We start from the raw sequence: 19,414 nt of genomic DNA, 5'->3' as shown, positions 1-19,414 counted from the left end.
ATATAATCGGAGATCGCCACTTGCACTTTTATACCTATGGGCAGTTGGTAAGTGACATCGAGATAATCTATGGACACCATATCGGGTTCTGATGGATGCCTCCAAAGTGGTGATTCCCAATGTGTGTATACTGCCTCCGTCAGAAGTAATGAACTAAATTATATTGGCATTAAACGTACTCATAGTATGAATAATAAGTGACAATAGTATTAAACGTACTCATATAATCTTTAATTTAATAAAACATAACAAAATATAATATTTACATCCTTAACCAAGTATGAATATGTAAAGGGGAAATATTTCTAAAACAACTCGTCGAAGAAAATACATCTACATACTTCGTACTTCGTCATTTGTGGCCCTTCGTAAGGGTTGCGAAACCTCACTGAAAACTATGATCACTATCGCCGGTGACCCCTTTTGGTTGCCATCTTTGACGAATACCACTATCACCTGCGGAGCAGACGATTTACCCAAATGCCAAGAAATAGTAGATGATGGCTGCAATAATTTATAAGAAAGTGCCATTGTGTAACTATGGGGTATGTCGTGCAGTCAACGCTCCTATGTAGTACAAACTATAAAAGGGGACAGACTGGCCTCGGGGTTCAGACAGCGAGAGAATTTATCAGAATGTAAATGGAGGCCTTTTTAAAGAATCTATACATGAAAAATAATCTTCACTTTTGCCAATTTATATTCTCTAACTTCTCCTCTATACACCACTTATAGCTAGACGATTCAGACGTTCTCTCTCGAATTACTTCGTTTTATCTTGATCATCACATTGCAGCACGCCCGCATCAAAAATTAACGCATTACACTTGGCTCTTGTTTCTTAAGCATGTGAAGAGAGGTTGGGGGACGTCTACACTTCACCCCATGGCCAACAGTGCACCGCAAACTAAACTCGGGACAGAGTCGTTTTCGTCTCCTGAAGTAGTTTGCGTTCTAGCTGAGAGTGGTCGTGGCGACTTTCCGAATCCTCTCTCTTGCCTGTGACCATTTCATCGACTTTCAATACTACCACAGCACCTATACGCTTGACATTATTTAAGCCACATGCTATCCTTCACTTTGAAGGCAGGTTGTCGGTTAGCTGACTGGAAGGTGACAAGTAATGTCCTCAGGAAAAACTGTCCTAAGTATGTCTTTCATATAAGTAGTAGGCCGATGCGGACATAAAGGACCACGGTATTCCGTATTTACCACATGTGGTTTTCTGTCGTCATGCTATAAAAATGCAGACACCTCCTCCTCCTCTTTCATACCATCTACCCTTGTTCCCAGATACTTTGAGTAACTCTCCCCTGTGTCCATGTACCCCAACCCCTCCTCCTTCGTCATAAGAAACTCCATCATAGAAAGTGTCTTATCGGCAGACTTCCACGTTTTACCGTACTCCAGCGGTTTATTCGGGTCCTGACTATTTTCTGTGTTTGAGGTGTGACCATTGTCATTGTGGTCATCCGTAAAGTACAGAGCATTCGGTGATTGTGACGGGTAAAGACCACCCCCACCGTCTAAAGGTGTGACGTCGTAACTACGATGGTGCACTTTACGAAACTGATAGGCCCTTTTGCGTCTGATACTCGCGTCAGAGTCGGGGTCCGAAAACGACTCCCGTGAAGAGTTACTGGAAGCCCGTCTAGGGGAGCGACCCCGCGGTATCTCCGTGCTCGGCATGGAGGCTAAAATGCCACCTGTTGACCGTTTTATTGGTACCACATTGTTTGTTATATCAAGAGAATTTCGCGCCGCGGTACCCAAGACACCTGAAATGTCTGAATCGTTGATACTGGTGCCGCTATCCTCCTCCTCACTACTTTCATTGGAATCAAAAGACGGCGGATTTCCGCTCGAGCTCATGGAGTAATCTGGACTAGGTTCTCGTGCAACGACCTGGCGACGGACGGTTCCGTCGTCACCGGGACGTATGAGGATCGGATCGAAGTTATTCCTAGAATATTTCAACAATTTAATCCCGGCTAGTTCTAACTCATCCTCATGGTCCGGTACGTAAGCCTGGTTAAAATACCCAGGGGAACCGTTTTGCGTCTCGTGGACACCTCTAATCGGTAAAGTCTGAGCGTTTGTCACATCTATATTCATTTCTTGTGTCTCAAACTCGGCCCTTTTTCGTCTGACCGGTGTATTATCCGACGACGTCAGGCTCATGATGACACTAGAAGGCGCTGCCGCCTGCTGGACATTGTAATCCCGTCTGATGATGCCATTCACTTTCGAATTCGTCGCATAGATGTCGCCATCAATTTCGTCACCTGCTCCAACGTTGTAAGACTGCTGTCGGAAGTTTGGCTTACGGAGCGAATAGGGTCCGGTCAGGAGAACTCGTTTGTGGTAGAGTTGGACTTTGCAGTATTCATCTGAAACATGCGAAGGTTAGACAAGATTATGGTGAATTCAGTCCCGTTTTACCCTCATGTCTTAGGCATCGTTAAACTTGATCTCTATGTGGCAATCATGTATCAGTCATAACGTTAATGTTGGAAAGAGCATCCGAGCTTGTAGCGAATTCAGTCATGATCGTGAGTGGTCGAGCACAATCTATTTCATCTGGAAATACATACCTTGGTCTTTCTTTTTCTCGCTGCACAGACATGCGATGACCTCGTGATAATAGGCGTGCCGATATCGGACGCTCACTAGCCACAGGAACTGGGGGAGAACGCAGGCTTCTATTAACAGCAACCACAGGATGGTTGCCGTGACTGAGGTGTGGTTCATGACGTCACCTGCAACGGCTCCAGCGATGCTAATTAACTGCAACAAAACATATACTTCAGTACACATACGAGTACAACTAGGCCGGATAGTTAGGAGATTAAAAGTCCTTGATTGCATCGACGTCCATGTCTGCATGAATTGCTTCCCAATTGAGGCAAAATTCAATTTGCATCACCTGTCTTCAAATGGCGCTTGATATATAATGACGAAAAATTCAGAGGAAAGTAAACACTTCTCCTGTAGATTAGACCCCACTCTACAATATGAAACCTTTAGTTCTAGTATAGAAGCCATTAAGTTGATATACAACGTGGAGAAGCAATGGTAGGAACGTTGCGGTGATGGGCTACGTAAATTGTACGTTCTCGTTCGCGTCCCCGAGATTACTCATTTTCGCGAAGTTTTTGTTGCTTCTTGCGTCCATTTTAGGGTTTAGAGAAATTAAAATGCTGTTTTCGAGGCAGTGGATTATCAGGAACAACTTCTTAGGTAAACTAGGCTTATACTTACCATGAAGGGCAAATGGTTGATGGCATAAGAAACGACGCACACAGTGACAGTGGCCGCCCAGCTATCCAGCGCACTCTTGGTAAAGTCCAGTGCGCTGAGGATCATGGACTTCTTGTCACTGTTGTCAATACTGTTGAGGACGGCAGACGACTGGGGTTGATGCATCTGCGACGTGCTAAAATGGTAGGAGCTCTTGGCGTGCTTGAGACAGAAGTAGGCATCGGTAAGGCAAATCATTGCCATGATAATCCCAGTGAATTCCATGACGGAGAGAAAAATACTGAAGGAGGGCCCGATTTCGTATGGTAGGAAATGACAGACGTTGTTTGAGACGAAATCTAATTTACTCCAGCCGATCAGCGGAACCAGTCCCGTGAAGCAGGCAAGAACCCAACTTGCGATTACGTAAGCTTGGACTGTCCTTGACCGGACGATTCCATACACCCTGTAGCGGCCAGGGACACGCAGCATGAGCACCCCGTCCAAACTTAACGAAATTAAAGTGATGATGGCAATCATTCGTGTCGTCACAAAGCACCAAATGAAAAACTTGCATAGAATCACGGGCCATTGAATTGCTTCAATGATAACTACGAGAAACACCGGCATCAACAGCAGAACCTGTAAAAACAATGATGCTATGAACGATAGCAGCAGTATATCCAAGGAGCGGTATATATCCCTAAAGTGAGATAGTGCAACCAATGCCAAAATGCAGCTCACTAAAGCAATTGGTGTAAAACACGACCAAATAATGGCGTGTGACAAATACGGTGAAGAGGCCATACTGTCTGAATGTCTCAACGGAGTTCGGCTCTAAGATGAACACGGCCTTTGGTAGGAACTTCTTTTCGCAGTCGTGGCTCCGTTCTTACGATTGATCACAATTTAATCCGATTTAGTCAAGCGTTTCGTTTGTCTATGTATTCACAATACGGGAATTTAGTTTCATAATACTCCTTCTTTGAAGAGACAGGTGGTATCACCACCAAAAGTTGATCTCTATCCGCAAAGCATTCCTTGTTGTCATGTTATTATGTGCACAGTCCGGGTAGGTTGTTTCAGTAACATCCTGAACAGCTTTATACCATTCTGCCCGATTTGTCACTGGAAGAAAAAAAAGCAACATTAGATAAAGAAGTCTTCAACAATGATATATATCAAAGTATCATTTTCTCTAAAAGATAGCCATAGGCCTAACTGATACGCAACCATTGATTGTGAACAAAACTTAACGTTGTCGGCAGGATTCGAACCTACGCGGGGAGACCCCAATGGATTTCTAGTCCATCGCCTTAACCACTCGGCCACGACAACTCACATAGGAACTTTGAGAATCAAACGATACTAAAAACCCACTGGTGGAATGCTGCAATTTTCCTGGAGACAAAGTAATTTTGTTACCAGGCCATTCGAGCTTCCTTTTACTACTTGTCATCCTTGCAGATGCATGTTGGCAACTCGCCATTCAGGCTACCTCTGTCTGTCCCGTGACCATGTGGCATGACTTCTTCAGCAAGCAGCAACATTTTTAAAAGGACAAGGGTTTGAAAAAGGGAAATGGCGCCCCCGCCTGCAAACATGCTATGACAGTGGCGGAACAATGAAAGAGGTGACGTGATAGGAATACGTCGCATCACGTCTCCCCACCACCTGACGTGACGTCAATACCTTCCCGTATTTTTTGTCGTTCGACCCGCGCTTATGTGACTTATGTGCCCTGGCCGCACATGTGGGCACGAGATTCCACAAAAATCGACACGGTTCGATGAAACAGCTGAAATTCCAAACGGCCGACATTCTTCAGTTGAGTGGTCTACAGGGGCGCTATAAGTACACATATAGTAAACAGGCTTCTTGTATTACAGCGATATTTATGTACTAATTGCAGAGTTTCGGCACCCAAACAAATAATTTGATATGTTGCAAATGCGGCAGAAAAACCTATCAATTGTAGAAGTGCATTTTGAAGTCACGGGATTACAAAAATCTAACATTCTGGTAACATTATTCACTGGCAATTTTTGTCACCCGCCGAGAGATGAAACTGAATACATGTAGCTATTACCGAGACGATAACTAAGTTAAAGTCAAACAGTTTTCAAGCCAACACCTTTAAAACTAAAGAGGAGAACAGGGCACTGCATGGGAAGAGAAAGAAACAACACGATATATATATTCCAACCCCATGCCATGAATGATATTAAAAAAAACTCATCAATGCTCCACTTACATGACGATACAACCAAATATTCCGTATTTGCAAAGAACAGAGTGAGCAAGTCCTTTGTTTTTGGCGCTGGCCTACAAATTTGTCGGCGTGGAGGGTTACCAACGGTGGTAATAGTTCCATTATAGCACGTACATATCCAAGTAACCACTAACTCCAACATGAAGTGACCTGCAATATGCAACTGACCATCAGCGCAATTTCGAAAATGATCAAAGATGCTGTTGACCAATATTCTAGTGACTCAGATGTGAAGACTGGCAGGCACCATTGATCCCCTTCACAGCTAACGCCTTGCCCATCAAAGATACTTGACTCAGACGTGGACGAGTCCTGGTGACGCCTGTTAGTGTCGAGCATCTCCATGACCAACCTCTTTTCCAGGTTATGATGTATACACTTTGTAAACACATGATTTGATACATAAAGAGAGCTTTAGAATTAGATTGATGTCGAACAACAAAAAACACAACAGCTTGAAACGGGTAGGTACTTTATATAGCCTTCTGATTGCTCCCGTTATGACGTCCTTTCCCACGCGCGAAGCGTTTCGCCTTAGAATGAAATTTGCATTACTTGTCCTCAAATAGCGCTGGACAGCTAAAGGAAACGAATTCAGAGGAAAGTGGACACTTTTCTTTCAAATGAGACCAACGTCCACAATATAAAGCCATTAGTTGTAGTATCTAAGCCGCACAGTTGATATGCAACGTACAGAAGCAATGAGGATACGTTGAGTGACAGCCGCTTAAAATCGATAGCGCGCCATCTGGTCCGCATAGATTTGCCAATCTGAATAGATTGCAACAATGCAAATATAGGCCTAGTCCAAGCCATGCATAGGAAAGAGTGCTGTAAACAACTGTAAAACCGTTAAGTGTATTTCTATATCCGTGAGATATATTCATTCCTTGTTTATTGCTTGATCGTCCGATGGGTGGGGCCTAATTTTCGCCGGCATCGATCACGGGCGGGTTTCATGCGACCATTAAAGAACTTCGAAGTACGAAGGTCAGTTTTAGGTCATCAAGTCCTGCGCAAATTCATTTGATAAAGTGCATATACATGGGCATGCGTCGTACTTCGTGTCGTTTGTGGCTGTCCGTATAAATGCGAAACCGGCCTGCCATCTCACTAACATTGACTAGCGCTGAAACAAACCACTGGTCAACGATGCAGTTTATTGATTTTTATGTAGTGAGTGTTGCTGGCCTTTTGCCCTACGAATCTCAAACAGAAGGCCTATTAAACAGCTGCTCATTTCATGCGACAACGCCTTGCATTTAAAAGTTATTGGAAATGTATTCTGACCCGACCGAATAATCGACCAATATCAGAAGTATGCAGGAGTTATGATAAAAAAACAGACACTTGGCATTCCTGATAAAATTCAAGCCTGCACCATTGGCATCAGATTTCTGGGCCATGATATAATGGTATGGCACATAGAAACGCCGTTCGATTAATGGTATCCTTATTTTTGTATCTGAAGACGTGGTTTCCACATGGTTTTCACCGGAATCCTTTCGGAGATAGGTCATGGTTGGGGACGAGAATAGCACTTTGAAGAAATATCGGCAAGGAAGCTGTACTATTTCTCGAGAATCGGTCGTATTACACTCCTATAGAGATGACGGGCCAATCACTCAGGACGTGAGGAAAGAGTTGCCTTTGATGAACGCCGCTAGCGCTACTGCTTTAGGAGTGAAGTATAGCTAAACTTGCTGCAACCGACAGGCACCAATCACGATTTTTTAACAACAATGTAAAGGCCCTGATAATTTAGGAGCTGTGATCAGGATTGGAAAGGCGCTTTTTTCATTTGGTTTTCTCTGTTGCAAGAAGATTGAAAATTTCCTTGAAAGAACTTGATAAGGATTAAAAAGCCTGAAAGACAGAAAGTGTCCGACACATGACTTTTCAGAGGTTATTTTCGTAGTCGTAGTTCCAAACGTTAACAGACCATGATATCAATACCTGCAATAAAATCATTGATTTTATCGATATTTTTATTGGTGTTCAGTATTTGTCCATTCAACCTGGACTATATTGTTCAAACATCGCGCAGAATGCCACTCCATGAACGCTAGTTTATCGATCCCATGGTACCTAAGAAGTGTGGCTGTATATTATTCATAAGTCAGTCTTGGGCTTCATCTTATGCCCAAGCACAGGAAACCCAGTACATAAACTCATGTTTTCTCGGATTCAAACCAAAATATCCCCAAAAATCACCCGAGTCACTGCAGCGTATACAGTGGTGATCGGTTCAACAAGGACATCTTGCAGAGTGGAGTGTTGAAACAAACTTTCGGAGGTGCCTGGTAGGCACGCCCCCACCCCCTGCAGTTTCATCGGAGAGCAACGACGATTTTTTAGGGCACCTGTCCACAAGAAGCAGTGAATCTAATGAATTTTTTAGATGACCGGAAAACGCGTATTTGTCAATAGAAAAATTTTAATATCGAAGTGTCGGTTCTCTCTGGTTCAGTCCCCTTCCCCAAATTTCTGGATCCGCCACTGATTTACATCTTGTTTGAGCATGGCTTCAAAAAGTAATAACTTTTAAGAAAACTTGAGTTTGTTGTTCTTGCTAATCTTCATTTACCTATATCAATAACAGAGTCGCCGTCTTCTAGAGCCATCTCATAGAACTATCAGCGTTTCCAACTGAAAATGCAATCTTGTGAACACAGTGTTCTAAAGAGGCTTCACAGAGCAAATACCAGTAAGAGGTCCTCATCCCTTCATCAATACCACGGAGTAATTAATCTTCTTTGTTTAAGCCGTGCGCTGGTTCATAAGCCTCATCAAGAACTTAGGAGGCGCCAAATAGCCGGAGCACTACCGTGGCACGAAGACGCAAATGCAGGCTCTGAATAGGGCTCAGCCGAAGCGGACAGCTCGAGTAGGTTGCTCTGGCGCCGAGGTGCTAGCCCGCGACGGGGTCCGATCGAGGAAATGTAACAAAATAAGAGTAAATGGAAATTGCGAGGTTTGATTTCAGACCAGGTCAAAGTCAAACAGGTTTATATTGGATTCATATTTATTAATGACATTCATTCTTTTTCAAATTTAACCCACTCAGGGTAGATTAAAGGCAAGGGAAATGATGATTGCGTAAAATCCAGAAATAATGACCCTAGCCCACCCCTTCTCGGATATGCATGGAGTCTGGCTATAGATCCAGCCTGTTTGCCTCTTCAGTCCCATCTCGGCTGTCAGCATAACAACTCACTCCCAGGGTTCCTAGGTCTATATAGTGTAAGAATCTGATCTATGCAAAGTGAATTCCTGGGAAGAGGTTAGGTTATAAGAATCTCCAGAAGTGGTCTCGGAGTAAATGGAGTAGTTCGTGTCATCGGTTGAAACCACTTTTACACGGGACTGACCGAGCCTTCAGAAGAAGGTGGAGTGTGGCTTCTCGTGCGTGATTTGTGTGAGGATCGGTGAACTCTAGTTTAATGGCTCTAAGACCAGTTCTGAATATTCAATTCTAGCTAGCATATGCGAATTATCCTGGGAGGGCAGCAATGGGAAACTCCCACGTGCTTTATTTGGTTTGTGGTGATGATGACCCTATCAACAACCATGGAACAGGCAGGCCTGTCAACAATTGATAAAATGATTAGAGACACCCGACGTTCTGTTTGTTGACTGGAAAAATACAGCCTTCCACTACGCAAATTATCAAGCTCATCCATCAACTCTTTGCAGTAACTATAGTGTACATGTACAGAATGTCTCAAAAAGGACAGATTTGTTTGTGTCACTTCCTTGCTGCAGATCACCTGTCTTCAAATAGCGCTGGGCATCGAATGGCGAACATTTCAGAGGAAAGTGAACACGTTTCATTTAGATTAGATCCAACTTTACGATTTAAAACCATGAGTTGTCGTATTCAAGCCATGCAGTTGATATACAACGTGGAGAAGCAATGGCGATAGTTTTGAGCTGCCGCGTATAATTATGCGCCGTGTCCGTCTTCAAATAGCGCTGGACACTGATTGGAGAATACTTCAAAGGAAAGAGAACCATTTTCTCCGAGAAAGGATCCACTTCCACAGTATGAAAGCATTAATTCCCACAACACAGCCAAATATGTGATATACAACGCGGAGAAGCAATGGGGTAGCTTTGAGTTATACCCCAAATGTGCTGTCCCCGTCTTCAAATGGCACTGTACATCTAATCAGGGAGTTGTGATAAGCTGCAACTCCCTGGTCTGATGGAAATTGAACACTTGTCTGAATTATTCCTTAATTCAAAAACAGAAATCAGGCCACGCGTGGCAATCAAAGGGAGATATATCTGAGCGACTATACCTGACTAGAGTAAAAAACGGTGGGGGCGAAACGACCCGTTGTCATCAGCCGGCGTTCCACAGCATAATTTTAACTTGACAGTTCATCTCTGACAGCTCAAGCGCGACATGCTACTTTCTAATTACTTGAACGTGTGATGCTTTATTCATGCCGCCCGGATCCAGCTTTCAGGTCGTAATTGAGTCTCTACGGAAGGTAAGGGCATTTAACTGCCAGTAGAGTCCATTGCCAGGCAACCAATGACGGATTCCTTTGATGGTGCGTGCGTATATAAAAGGTTCATGTATACAATTTAAATAAGGCAACATGCAATTTCCTAAAGTGTCCCATGGAAGTCTTTCAACATAATTTCTTATCAACATGTGTAGATCTGGATATCTTGGATATCAGACTTATTCCCGCATTTCAGATTCAATCATGAAGCCCAATCAACGTTGCTTCGCGTGTCTCACCAAGACAAGAACCGTCGCATTTTGCAAGGAAAATCACTAATTCGGCATGGGTTAGGGTTTGGAGAAGCAAAAATAAGCAGGTATAAGTGACAGCTCCTGAACGAGTTTACAGTGCCTATAGGCTAGTATTTGGAGGTGCGTCCGCGTCGGGCTATTCCTGAGGACAAAAGCTGTGGAATGGGCGTCTCCCCCTCCCTTCCCTCCACCAGAAGCCAGTGGAATACCATCTAACGAAAGCCCATGAGACTGAGAAATCCATCCATGTCGATGACAGCCTTCAATCAATCACAAACCTATACTACGATCCTACCTTTGGTGTTCCGCGCGAAGACGCCAGTACACCGGTATAGCCTGTCAAACGTCTGCGTCCACTGCTTCCTTAGTCCTGAAGTTCTCCAAAGAATTTCAAATATGTGAATTCTTCCGACCCTGGTGCAGCCAGTCTCTGCTAATAGTGGATCAGTAACGCATGTTACGGGACCTCGCTCTCGGGTCGCGCGACTCAGAGCAGTTAAAATGGCGGGACAACACATAGAATTTATTCAGTCGATAAACTATTCATCGGCAGCAGTTGCAGCTTTAACTCTTTCTCTGTCGGGGCGGGCCCGGTATCCTCACTCGTATTCATTGTCTTGCGGGCAACACGTGCGACGGGTGGTGATTAATTTTCTGCGCATGTTGTATAAGTTGTACGTTGTGAAATATAGGATTTTAGGAAATCTATTCAGAATGATTGATAACTCGTGTGATAGGATAAGAAAAAGTCCGTTTCGCTGCGTCATCGCTCCTCCCCATCCGCGTCATCCTCGCCCGTCCTAGAAATGGCAAATTTGCCCTGGTGGCGGCCAAAATCTTTGTTTTTATTTTCAAATTCAGAATGTCACGATGAATTATCGTTCTCATCGTATATCAGGTAGAAAGAAAATGACGCGAAGATGACGACGTACTATCCCGAGACTGGTACCCACCGAGACAGTCTATGTTTTCAGACAACAGCCTACCAGAGAATTTCTAGAAACACTCTCTTGTGATAACGCTTTAATAATGAGATATCACAAGTTGCATAGGCCTTCTCCTCCTTGCGCAGTCATAGTATAGTGTGATGAGGCGACGTAGGCCTACTTGAATATTGTCGCTGCTTTTGAGAGGAGAATGCACTAGTGGGCGTCTATTACACATCTATCCAACACACTCACTAGTGCAATGATTGTACCATACCCAGTGGTGACAATGGTCGCTATCGCCATCTCCCGGGAAAAGGGTAAACCACGGAATAACTGTAAAATGCTTCAAAAATAAGGAGTCCTGTTGTAGGCTCTGTGCAAGTGATTGTCCTTGCCTTGGAGTAGTTATTGGATATCATATCCAAGACAAAAGATGAACGACGGGACACCCGGCATTATTTTTACATGTATTTGTTTGGTGAGGAACGAGGCCGGTCGACTGCGTCCGGAGTGTATCTTTCCAATGTAGCTGGAGGGGCCAGGTTATCTCATCTTGCCCACCAAGATTGATATATGAGACCATGAGGTTCAGGATGTATGAGGAATATAGAAGACCGTGAGGTTCAGATCAGAATGAGGTATGAAAGAACCACCGTTATCAGTTTATACATGTGGGGCGACTAAAAATAGCAACGCAGTCGTCTATAAATAGTAGCACACAATCATCAAAATTCCGGTTCCGTTGGTACTCCGTGTATTTGAAGGTGAGACCCCGTTCACCACTGTCAACGCCCAGCGGAAGTGGTTGATTTCTACTTCGAGTGCAAAACTTTGTGTCGAAATAACACTTATCACTTGGAATACTAAAACTTTAGGATTATTTTGGTAAATTGTATATTCTGTAGCTTTGTTGTCTGTAAATGCTTTTACGATCCTTTTTGCAGAAGTCCATTTTCGGCGAGGTTTTCTGGCCGATTGTGTTCAAAAATGGCCGCTGTGTTCAAAGAAATGTACTGCGAATGTACAGGTCGCCTATGCCATGTATGCTAATGTACAGGTTCTAATGCACTATAATATAGACCAGACTATTTCCTACTTCTTTTGTCATCTCTTTACATGTAATTCTGAAGTTCCATTGTAACATTCGTTTTCTCATGATGTTATGTCAGTAGATGTCTAGATGATATATTGTATAATCTTCTCAAAAATGAATTGTTGTCTAGACAAATGGCGAAAAGCCATCGAACGAATCGGAACTTTTCCTTTCGTCTGTCGATGACGTTTTCATCATTGACGTTGTGTGGCCTCGCTGGCTGTCATACTGTAACATTACTGAGAATCAAAGCATATTAAAGTAGTGAGAAGAAGTCGGAGATTTCAAATAGATTCAGGAATATTCTACAACGCCTCTATATTTTAACTTCTTTGCATGCTTAGTCTACCGGCATAGGGCCAATGAATCGACCTTTTGGAAGAAGTTTGTTTGCCCGCTGACCAGTCATGCACAGTGGGTTATGGCAATTTCTGAAGTCGACTAATGCCCAACTTAGATAATCTCAACAACTTTCCCACGTAATCGTAAAAGTACATGTATGATAGGTGCCTCGTCATGTATGGAATTTGCAATACAGAATATTCCTTGGCAGAATATCCCGATCACATGCACAGCAGATCGTGATACTGCAATCATGAAGTCTCTCTGTGTCTAGAAACACAGTTGACATTTTCTGACATTCACAAGTACCGGTAATACGATACTTCCATGATCAGATATATGACATGTTCACTACCGGGTACTGTACATCATCTTTGCCTCAGGATATTGATGATATGTTACTGCGAGTGTTGCTGATGTGCAGAAGAGATCATGTCATTTTATTATAGCTTCAGGCTGTCGATGGTTTTCGATAGATCTAACACTTGACTCTTGGCAAAATGCCATGGTGATGAAATGTCGGATTGAACCTTTGATTTATGTAGTTGCCAACTATTTGCCTATCTCATTTTGCAAATCTAAAACCCATATCTTCCAGTCTTTATCAACAACAGTGTATACATTAATGAGGGCATTTCCTACGTGTAGTTTTACACTGATGTTTTGCCTGGCTTGCAAAGAATGTTACAATACACAGAGGGAAGAAGTGACGTTGTTCAATTCAACTACAGTAGCCATTATCTTTCTCATTTCAGGATTGAGGTTCCAAAATGCAGACGATAAAATGTGTAGTGGTGGGCGATGGAGCCGTTGGTAAAACTTGCCTCCTCATCTCATATACGACAAACAAATTTCCATCAGAATATGTTCCAACAGTAAGTCTACGTTTGTGTATCGCATGAAATTATGAAAAAAATCATGTACATGTCACAATGTGGAAGGCAGACATTTAGTTTCGGTTTGGAAGAACTGAACTGAGCTTTTCCTTGCTGAAATTTGCACCCAGCTACTTGGTACGTGTCTTTGGTCGAGATGGTAAGATGTCATGTGACTCGAATTTGATTTTCCAGGTATTTGACAATTATGCTGTGACAGTAATGATAGGAGGTGAGCCGTACACACTTGGTCTCTTTGACACAGCAGGACAAGAGGATTACGACCGACTGCGACCTCTCAGTTACCCACAGACGGACGTCTTCCTCGTGTGTTTCTCAGTAGTGTCTCCTTCATCATTTGAAAACGTGAAAGAAAAGGTATGTTGGGGATAAACTGCTGAGGCCGCTTGCCCTAGAGCTTGTCGCCTCCATCAATTTGGGCCCTGAAGAAAAATAACTGTTTTGCGAATAGCTAAGTTGCAACCTCAACTATTTCCAGGGTTGCATTACATTTCTCCTTTGTAGAACTTACACTCAGAATACATAACCTTTTTTTGATGACTTGTAAGTTATTGATTGGCATTTTTGAGTGGCAGCAATATAAAACTCAGCAAGTTTAAAGTCAGTGTGTCACCTAATATAATATCAGCATGATGACTACACACTTTCATTGCCACTGAAGGAGTTGGAATGTAAACATCTGGCAGATGTGCGAACTCAGCCGCTTGCCGACAACAAAGGATAGTTCACACTTCACCTCAGTGCATGCATTTGCTATGGTATTTCTGACAGAGTGGAGACATTACAGATCAGTGAGCTGGCATGGCTATAATTAGACCACCCATGATGATAGATTGTGATGTCCACTCTCTGTAGACACAATGGGTTTATTTTAAGATTGACTGGGGTAAGATAACCTTATGCACAGTGGTGTAAAATGCAGGTGTATGTGCTCTATCATTATCTGACGGGATCGGTAACTCTTTTGAAGACATTTGTGAAATGGAAGGCCAGCGCATTGCAACGTGAAAATTTTGTTGCCTTCATGAGCCTCTGAAGAAATGTCGTTTGCGCCAGTATGTCTAGCCTTTTTAGGGGGCATCTGATTTTTAAAAACATGACCGCGATTGAAAAGAAATCTTCCTTTCTCATTTCAGTGGGTACCAGAAATTACACATCATTGCCAGAAGACGCCATTTCTGTTGGTCGGAACACAAGTCGATCTCCGCGACGATGCGGGTACGACAGAAAGACTCGCCAAAAACAAACAAAAGCCAATTACGTTCGAGTCTGGAGAAAAACTTGCTAGGGAATTAAGAGCTGTCAAATATGTAGAATGTTCAGCTTTAACACAGGTTAGTAAAATCGCTCATTTTTTCATTCCCTGTGAATGTAGTGTTCTGCTTGCTGGCAAGTGTGTTGCATACATTACATAGTTTTCCTTTGCGCGTTTCCTGCTTGAATAAAGGAAGTACTGCTGGCGAGTAATGCATAACGATGAATGGTTGAATCATCTTCCACTTCAAAGTTTACACACTTTAGTGATGAGCAATTTTCAATATCAATGTATATCAAGGGTCATTGGGGTATTCTGAAGGGCTCTTAAGTATCTTGATAATGGGAGTATGAATTTAAATATAAATTAATGATTTGGATCGGTGAGTCTTAGAAAGGCTGCAAATATTTCTCTTATGAATTACAATGTAGTTGTGACTCATTGTACATGTATGTGTGTGCAACTTAGAATTGATCCTATCGGCATTGTGCCTTTTTTGCTCAAAAATTATTATTCTATTTCTGTCCTAAAGTTGTTAGTGTATTCATTGGGCAGACTTGGTTGGAATCTCACAGCGCTCCTCACAAAGTATCAATCTACTGCTATCCAACCGTATTGTACTGACCGTTACCCGATTTGTCTTTGCAGAAAGGACTGAAGAATGTTTTCGATGAGGCCATTCTGGCCGCATTAGAACCACCAGAGCCACCAAAGAAGAAGAAGTGTATGATCTTATAAGATGCACCGACTCCCTAGTGAAACAGTAAAATTTATGATGAGACTCTGCTTGTTCTCATGCAGTGATCTATCTTCATTGATGGAAGTTTGACTTAAAGGTGACTGCGGGTTACAACATACCAAATGGGACATTCTCAACTTACATGTGGGATCTGGACCTACAGATTGTGATTTGGGTCATAGATTCAGATTATCGAAGTGGACTTCTGTATAAGTTCATAATCTTTGATGAGTTTTGGATTGAAATTACTAAACAGGATGTGAACCTACTTATTTCAAAACAATATGGACTAAATCTTTGTTTAAATGGAAGGGTTAAGATTTCAAATAGAATACAAAAGTGTATGGCCTTATTATGGAGGTCTGGTATTTAAATTATATCCCATTGTTCATTGTGACGGTCTTGCTGTCCAATTATGTGTATTCCGGCTTTCAGGGCATGTGTGCAGTATTAATCAGTCGAGGCTGATATTCAAGCCACCATACCTGTCACATGTGTCACTTTGATTTATCACTTCATGTGTACGAAATGCAATCTTGTATCAGATGTCATTGTCAATGCATTGGATTCGCGAGTTGTAAACTCCCTTAAAGCAAACAGGGTCAAGGTTGTCGGGTTCTGCCTGGTTTGCTGTGTCATATCCTAACAGCAACCAGTGTATTTATGGATGAACAGGTTTCATCTTGAGCTAAAGTGACTGGTATTTAAAACGAATCGTCATGACTACTTATGATTGCGAGGGAAAGAAAATTGCCTACAGCGTTATTTCTGTCTGTCATCTGCTGGTGTTGACACATTCATGCAGCAGTGTATGCGGATAGTGATACATGAAATTCCCCATGCACACAAATAGTGAACCAGATGGACAAGACCTAAATTGGACTTCAATGAGTCCAGAAATTTGACTCCCTTGCCTATGGGACCAAAGTTGATGTGATCAGGTTGTAGTCGTTTTTCATTGCAAGTGCATTTTGCTTTGCTTTGCTTTTCTGACACATAACTTATTCAATACCAATTTGCAATCCTGTGTTTACAAATAGCTAAGATTTTCTTTCGACCACTTTCCATGGTACTGATCATAATGGTCTGCTGTCCTATTTATTTCACTGTGAATGGCCACAGGAACTTGGGTGCCTGGTGCAGTAGTTGTGCCCTTCATGGTGTTCAGGTTGTCACCTCACATGCTGTGCTGAAGTACATTGTCGTTTGCTTCTTTTACTGTACAGCACACATGACAGAGCACCAAATAGGTTTTTGGTCGTGATCGCTATCGTATCTTAATTGCTTTGCACACTCACTGAAGCACTTGTAGCTTGGCAATGTTTTTATCACACTATCGTTCAGTGTACAACTTTCGCTCATGCTCTACTAGTTTTGCTCTTTTAATGCTTGTCAGGTCAGGCTGAGTGCACTCAACATTCAGCTGCTTCTTGGACTAGTGTTGTGCACAGTGGCAATCGAATTGATCTTGCAGTCATTGAAACAAAGTGACCATCAGTAGTTGCTGTAAGGAGCAAAACTGATATAAGTAGAGTTTTTCGTACAATTTATGTTCTGTGAATTTTCTGCTGATGGTACTGTGAACGAGAGTGTTGATAAAGTTTTCGAGCTAGCTATCTTGGAATCTTAAAGCATACATATAGTGTCCCGTGTCTTAATTTAACTTTGTAATCGGCAGGAGGCAAAAAATTGGATAATTTTTTGTACAGCATTGTTTTATAGTGCAAGTTGCTACACTTTTCCACATTTGTATGTGTTCCAGGTGTGATGACAAATTGGTGAATGCCATAGAATAGAAAAGTTCATATGTTTAGTGTTGAAACCAGTTAGATTGTGTTTGGCATGAAATTCCTTTCAATGTGACTGCAAAACAGAACAATTCACATATGTACATAATAATTATTGTAGTGTAGCTGTTTGGAGAAGTATATCATATATATTATCCCTGGCATGACTGTTGGCTTGACCACAGTGTCAAGTTCGTCATTGATAAAGAGCAGTTTGTTTCGTAAAAATGGACACTTAAGTCCAAAGGGAAAAAAAATGAAATACGAAAATCATGTCGTCATCGTATGAGTGAAAGATGTGACCCATATGAAGCTCAAATGTGCTCAAACCTTTTCTGATTCGTGTAACTCAGATAAACTATTAAGTTTCCAACAAAGATTCCTCACTTCGTGGCCTGTACTTTCGGGTCTCTTCACCCGAGAACATCAGAGCGAAGATGATTTGGTATTTAGGTCACCACCGTGTCATTGCTAAGCAGCCTAGATGAAAGCGTGTAAGGATGTCCGTCGCTATTTAGATAGATTGCTTTGCATATTTCGACATAGAACAGTGGTTTAATGATTGTGTTGCCAATACCGTCTAAAATGCTTATTTTCCTCAAGTTGTTGGAATAACTCTAAACTAATATTGCTAGGGTGGATTGCAATTAACTTGAGATATATAATAGGCCAACAAACTTGACTGTTGGCAACATTAATTTCTGTTCTCAGTGTAAGGAAGGGAGGGTATCCGGTCTGTTCCAGAGAGTTTATACTCTTTTCCAAGTTTTAGAGGGGAATGGCAAGGATAGAACTGAATCCTGCTTCTTATAGTTTTTTGGTCCAATTTACATGAAAATATAAATGTTACTAAAAAACACTCGGCCATAATGTGTATTGTTGTGAGAAATTACCAATGTTTTTGTGGAAATTTGTTGAACACTGTACCTTACACTGGGAAAACTGCTTGTTTAAAATGCGTTTGAGTGAAACTTAAGAGTTTCTGTTCCACTAATATTATTATTATTATTAGTACATTTGTAATTAGCCCAATGATATATTTCATTATTATAATTTTTTTTCATGTAAATATCAACTAAACTTGAAATCTTTGTATAAAATACACAAAAAAACCTGTTAAGTATCAACTCATTATATGGTACGTTTATACTTGACAACTTCTGTGTGGGAGTCATTCACTGCTTATTTCTCGAGCCTTATGAAAAAAACAGCGGTCTTTGAACACAGATTTCATTTTCTGTCGCTTTCCTTAGGAAATTCACATAGTAGTGACCAATGATACACCGATTTTGGAGAAAGAATAAGCCATAGGCTCCTGAAATAAGGCAGTCTTTTTTTCCAGGGTATGACTTCATCATGTTCATGCTCATGAAAAATCTGTTTGTTTGTTGTTTTTTTTGAAAAACTGCATATTTCAGACCAGAATGACTCCCTCAGAATTTTCATCTGATATGTTAATTTTGGCTATTCATATACCCAAAGGAACAAGATTGCTATTTTGTCGATAATCACACTACCTGTATTTATTATGAATAATTCCTTGTCCTTGCTATATGAGACAATGCATGAAGAGACGGGGGGGGGGGGGGGGAAGAGGAATTGTTGCTATATTGTCTCAGTGATGACCAAGTATCATTCATGTGAATAAATAATGCTTAAAAGTCAACAGAATCTTTGTGTTCCCATAATTTCTCAGGAGCTGGGCCCGGTTCTTCAAAACAAGTTAAATAAGCCACTCGTGCTGGTATGGATTTAACTTGGTATAATCTACAACACAAGAGACTATTTTGTTCGAGCCAAGATGCTACTTCTTTCATATCCAACACTTATCAAGTGTACATGAATTCATTAAAAACGATCTGAAGGCCTGCTATGGAAGATGAAGAACAAGGTATTCTGGTCTGAATAGGCCACCTGCATCACAACTACAAACCTCCCAGATAAGAGACAGAGTTCTGCAGTAGAGCCCCAGAGTTTCATGGTCGGGATTGTATCCTTGGGCCAGTGGGGGAATTGGGCACATTACTTGATGGGGATAGGACACTATCAGGGAGGCAGACCATGACACTACTGAGTCCACCCGCTGAAAT

The 19,414-nt window shown here is 42.0% G+C and overlaps 2 protein-coding genes and 1 non-coding gene across 4 annotated transcripts; 1 reads left to right on the top strand and 2 right to left on the bottom strand.

The window, feature by feature from the left end:
• Positions 1-224: 224 nt before the first annotated feature.
• LOC135497361 (uncharacterized) lies at positions 225-10,784 on the bottom strand. 2 transcript variants are annotated; one of them, XM_064787202.1, is made up of 5 exons: positions 10,579-10,784; positions 5,495-5,662; positions 3,262-4,368; positions 2,595-2,787; positions 225-2,390 (listed from the first exon to the last, which is right to left on the bottom strand). In XM_064787202.1, the coding sequence occupies exons 3-5, from the start codon at positions 4,045-4,047 to the stop codon at positions 1,237-1,239; spliced, it is 2,133 nt and encodes a 710-aa protein (XP_064643272.1). In that variant the 5' UTR covers positions 4,048-4,368; positions 5,495-5,662; positions 10,579-10,784; the 3' UTR covers positions 225-1,236. The 2 variants fall into 2 exon arrangements, with proteins under 2 accessions (XP_064643272.1, XP_064643271.1); XM_064787201.1 differs by lacking the exon at positions 5,495-5,662.
• On the bottom strand, positions 4,497-4,578 carry Trnas-aga (transfer RNA serine (anticodon AGA)). Its single transcript has one exon. It is a non-coding gene; the product is annotated as a tRNA-Ser (tRNA).
• A 1,186-nt stretch (positions 10,785-11,970) lies between the features above and the next one.
• LOC135497362 (cdc42 homolog) lies at positions 11,971-18,990 on the top strand. The gene is made up of 5 exons (XM_064787203.1): positions 11,971-12,097; positions 13,403-13,522; positions 13,718-13,900; positions 14,680-14,877; positions 15,447-18,990. The coding sequence occupies exons 2-5, from the start codon at positions 13,418-13,420 to the stop codon at positions 15,534-15,536; spliced, it is 576 nt and encodes a 191-aa protein (XP_064643273.1). The 5' UTR covers positions 11,971-12,097; positions 13,403-13,417; the 3' UTR covers positions 15,537-18,990.
• Positions 18,991-19,414: the final 424 nt, after the last annotated feature.

This window comes from Lineus longissimus, chromosome 12 (genome assembly GCF_910592395.1).
Source record: "Lineus longissimus chromosome 12, tnLinLong1.2, whole genome shotgun sequence".
NCBI classification, from domain to species: domain Eukaryota; kingdom Metazoa; phylum Nemertea; class Pilidiophora; order Heteronemertea; family Lineidae; genus Lineus; species Lineus longissimus.
Note: the sequence above shows the minus strand (reverse complement) of the source record. Positions and strands in the feature narration are given on the sequence as shown.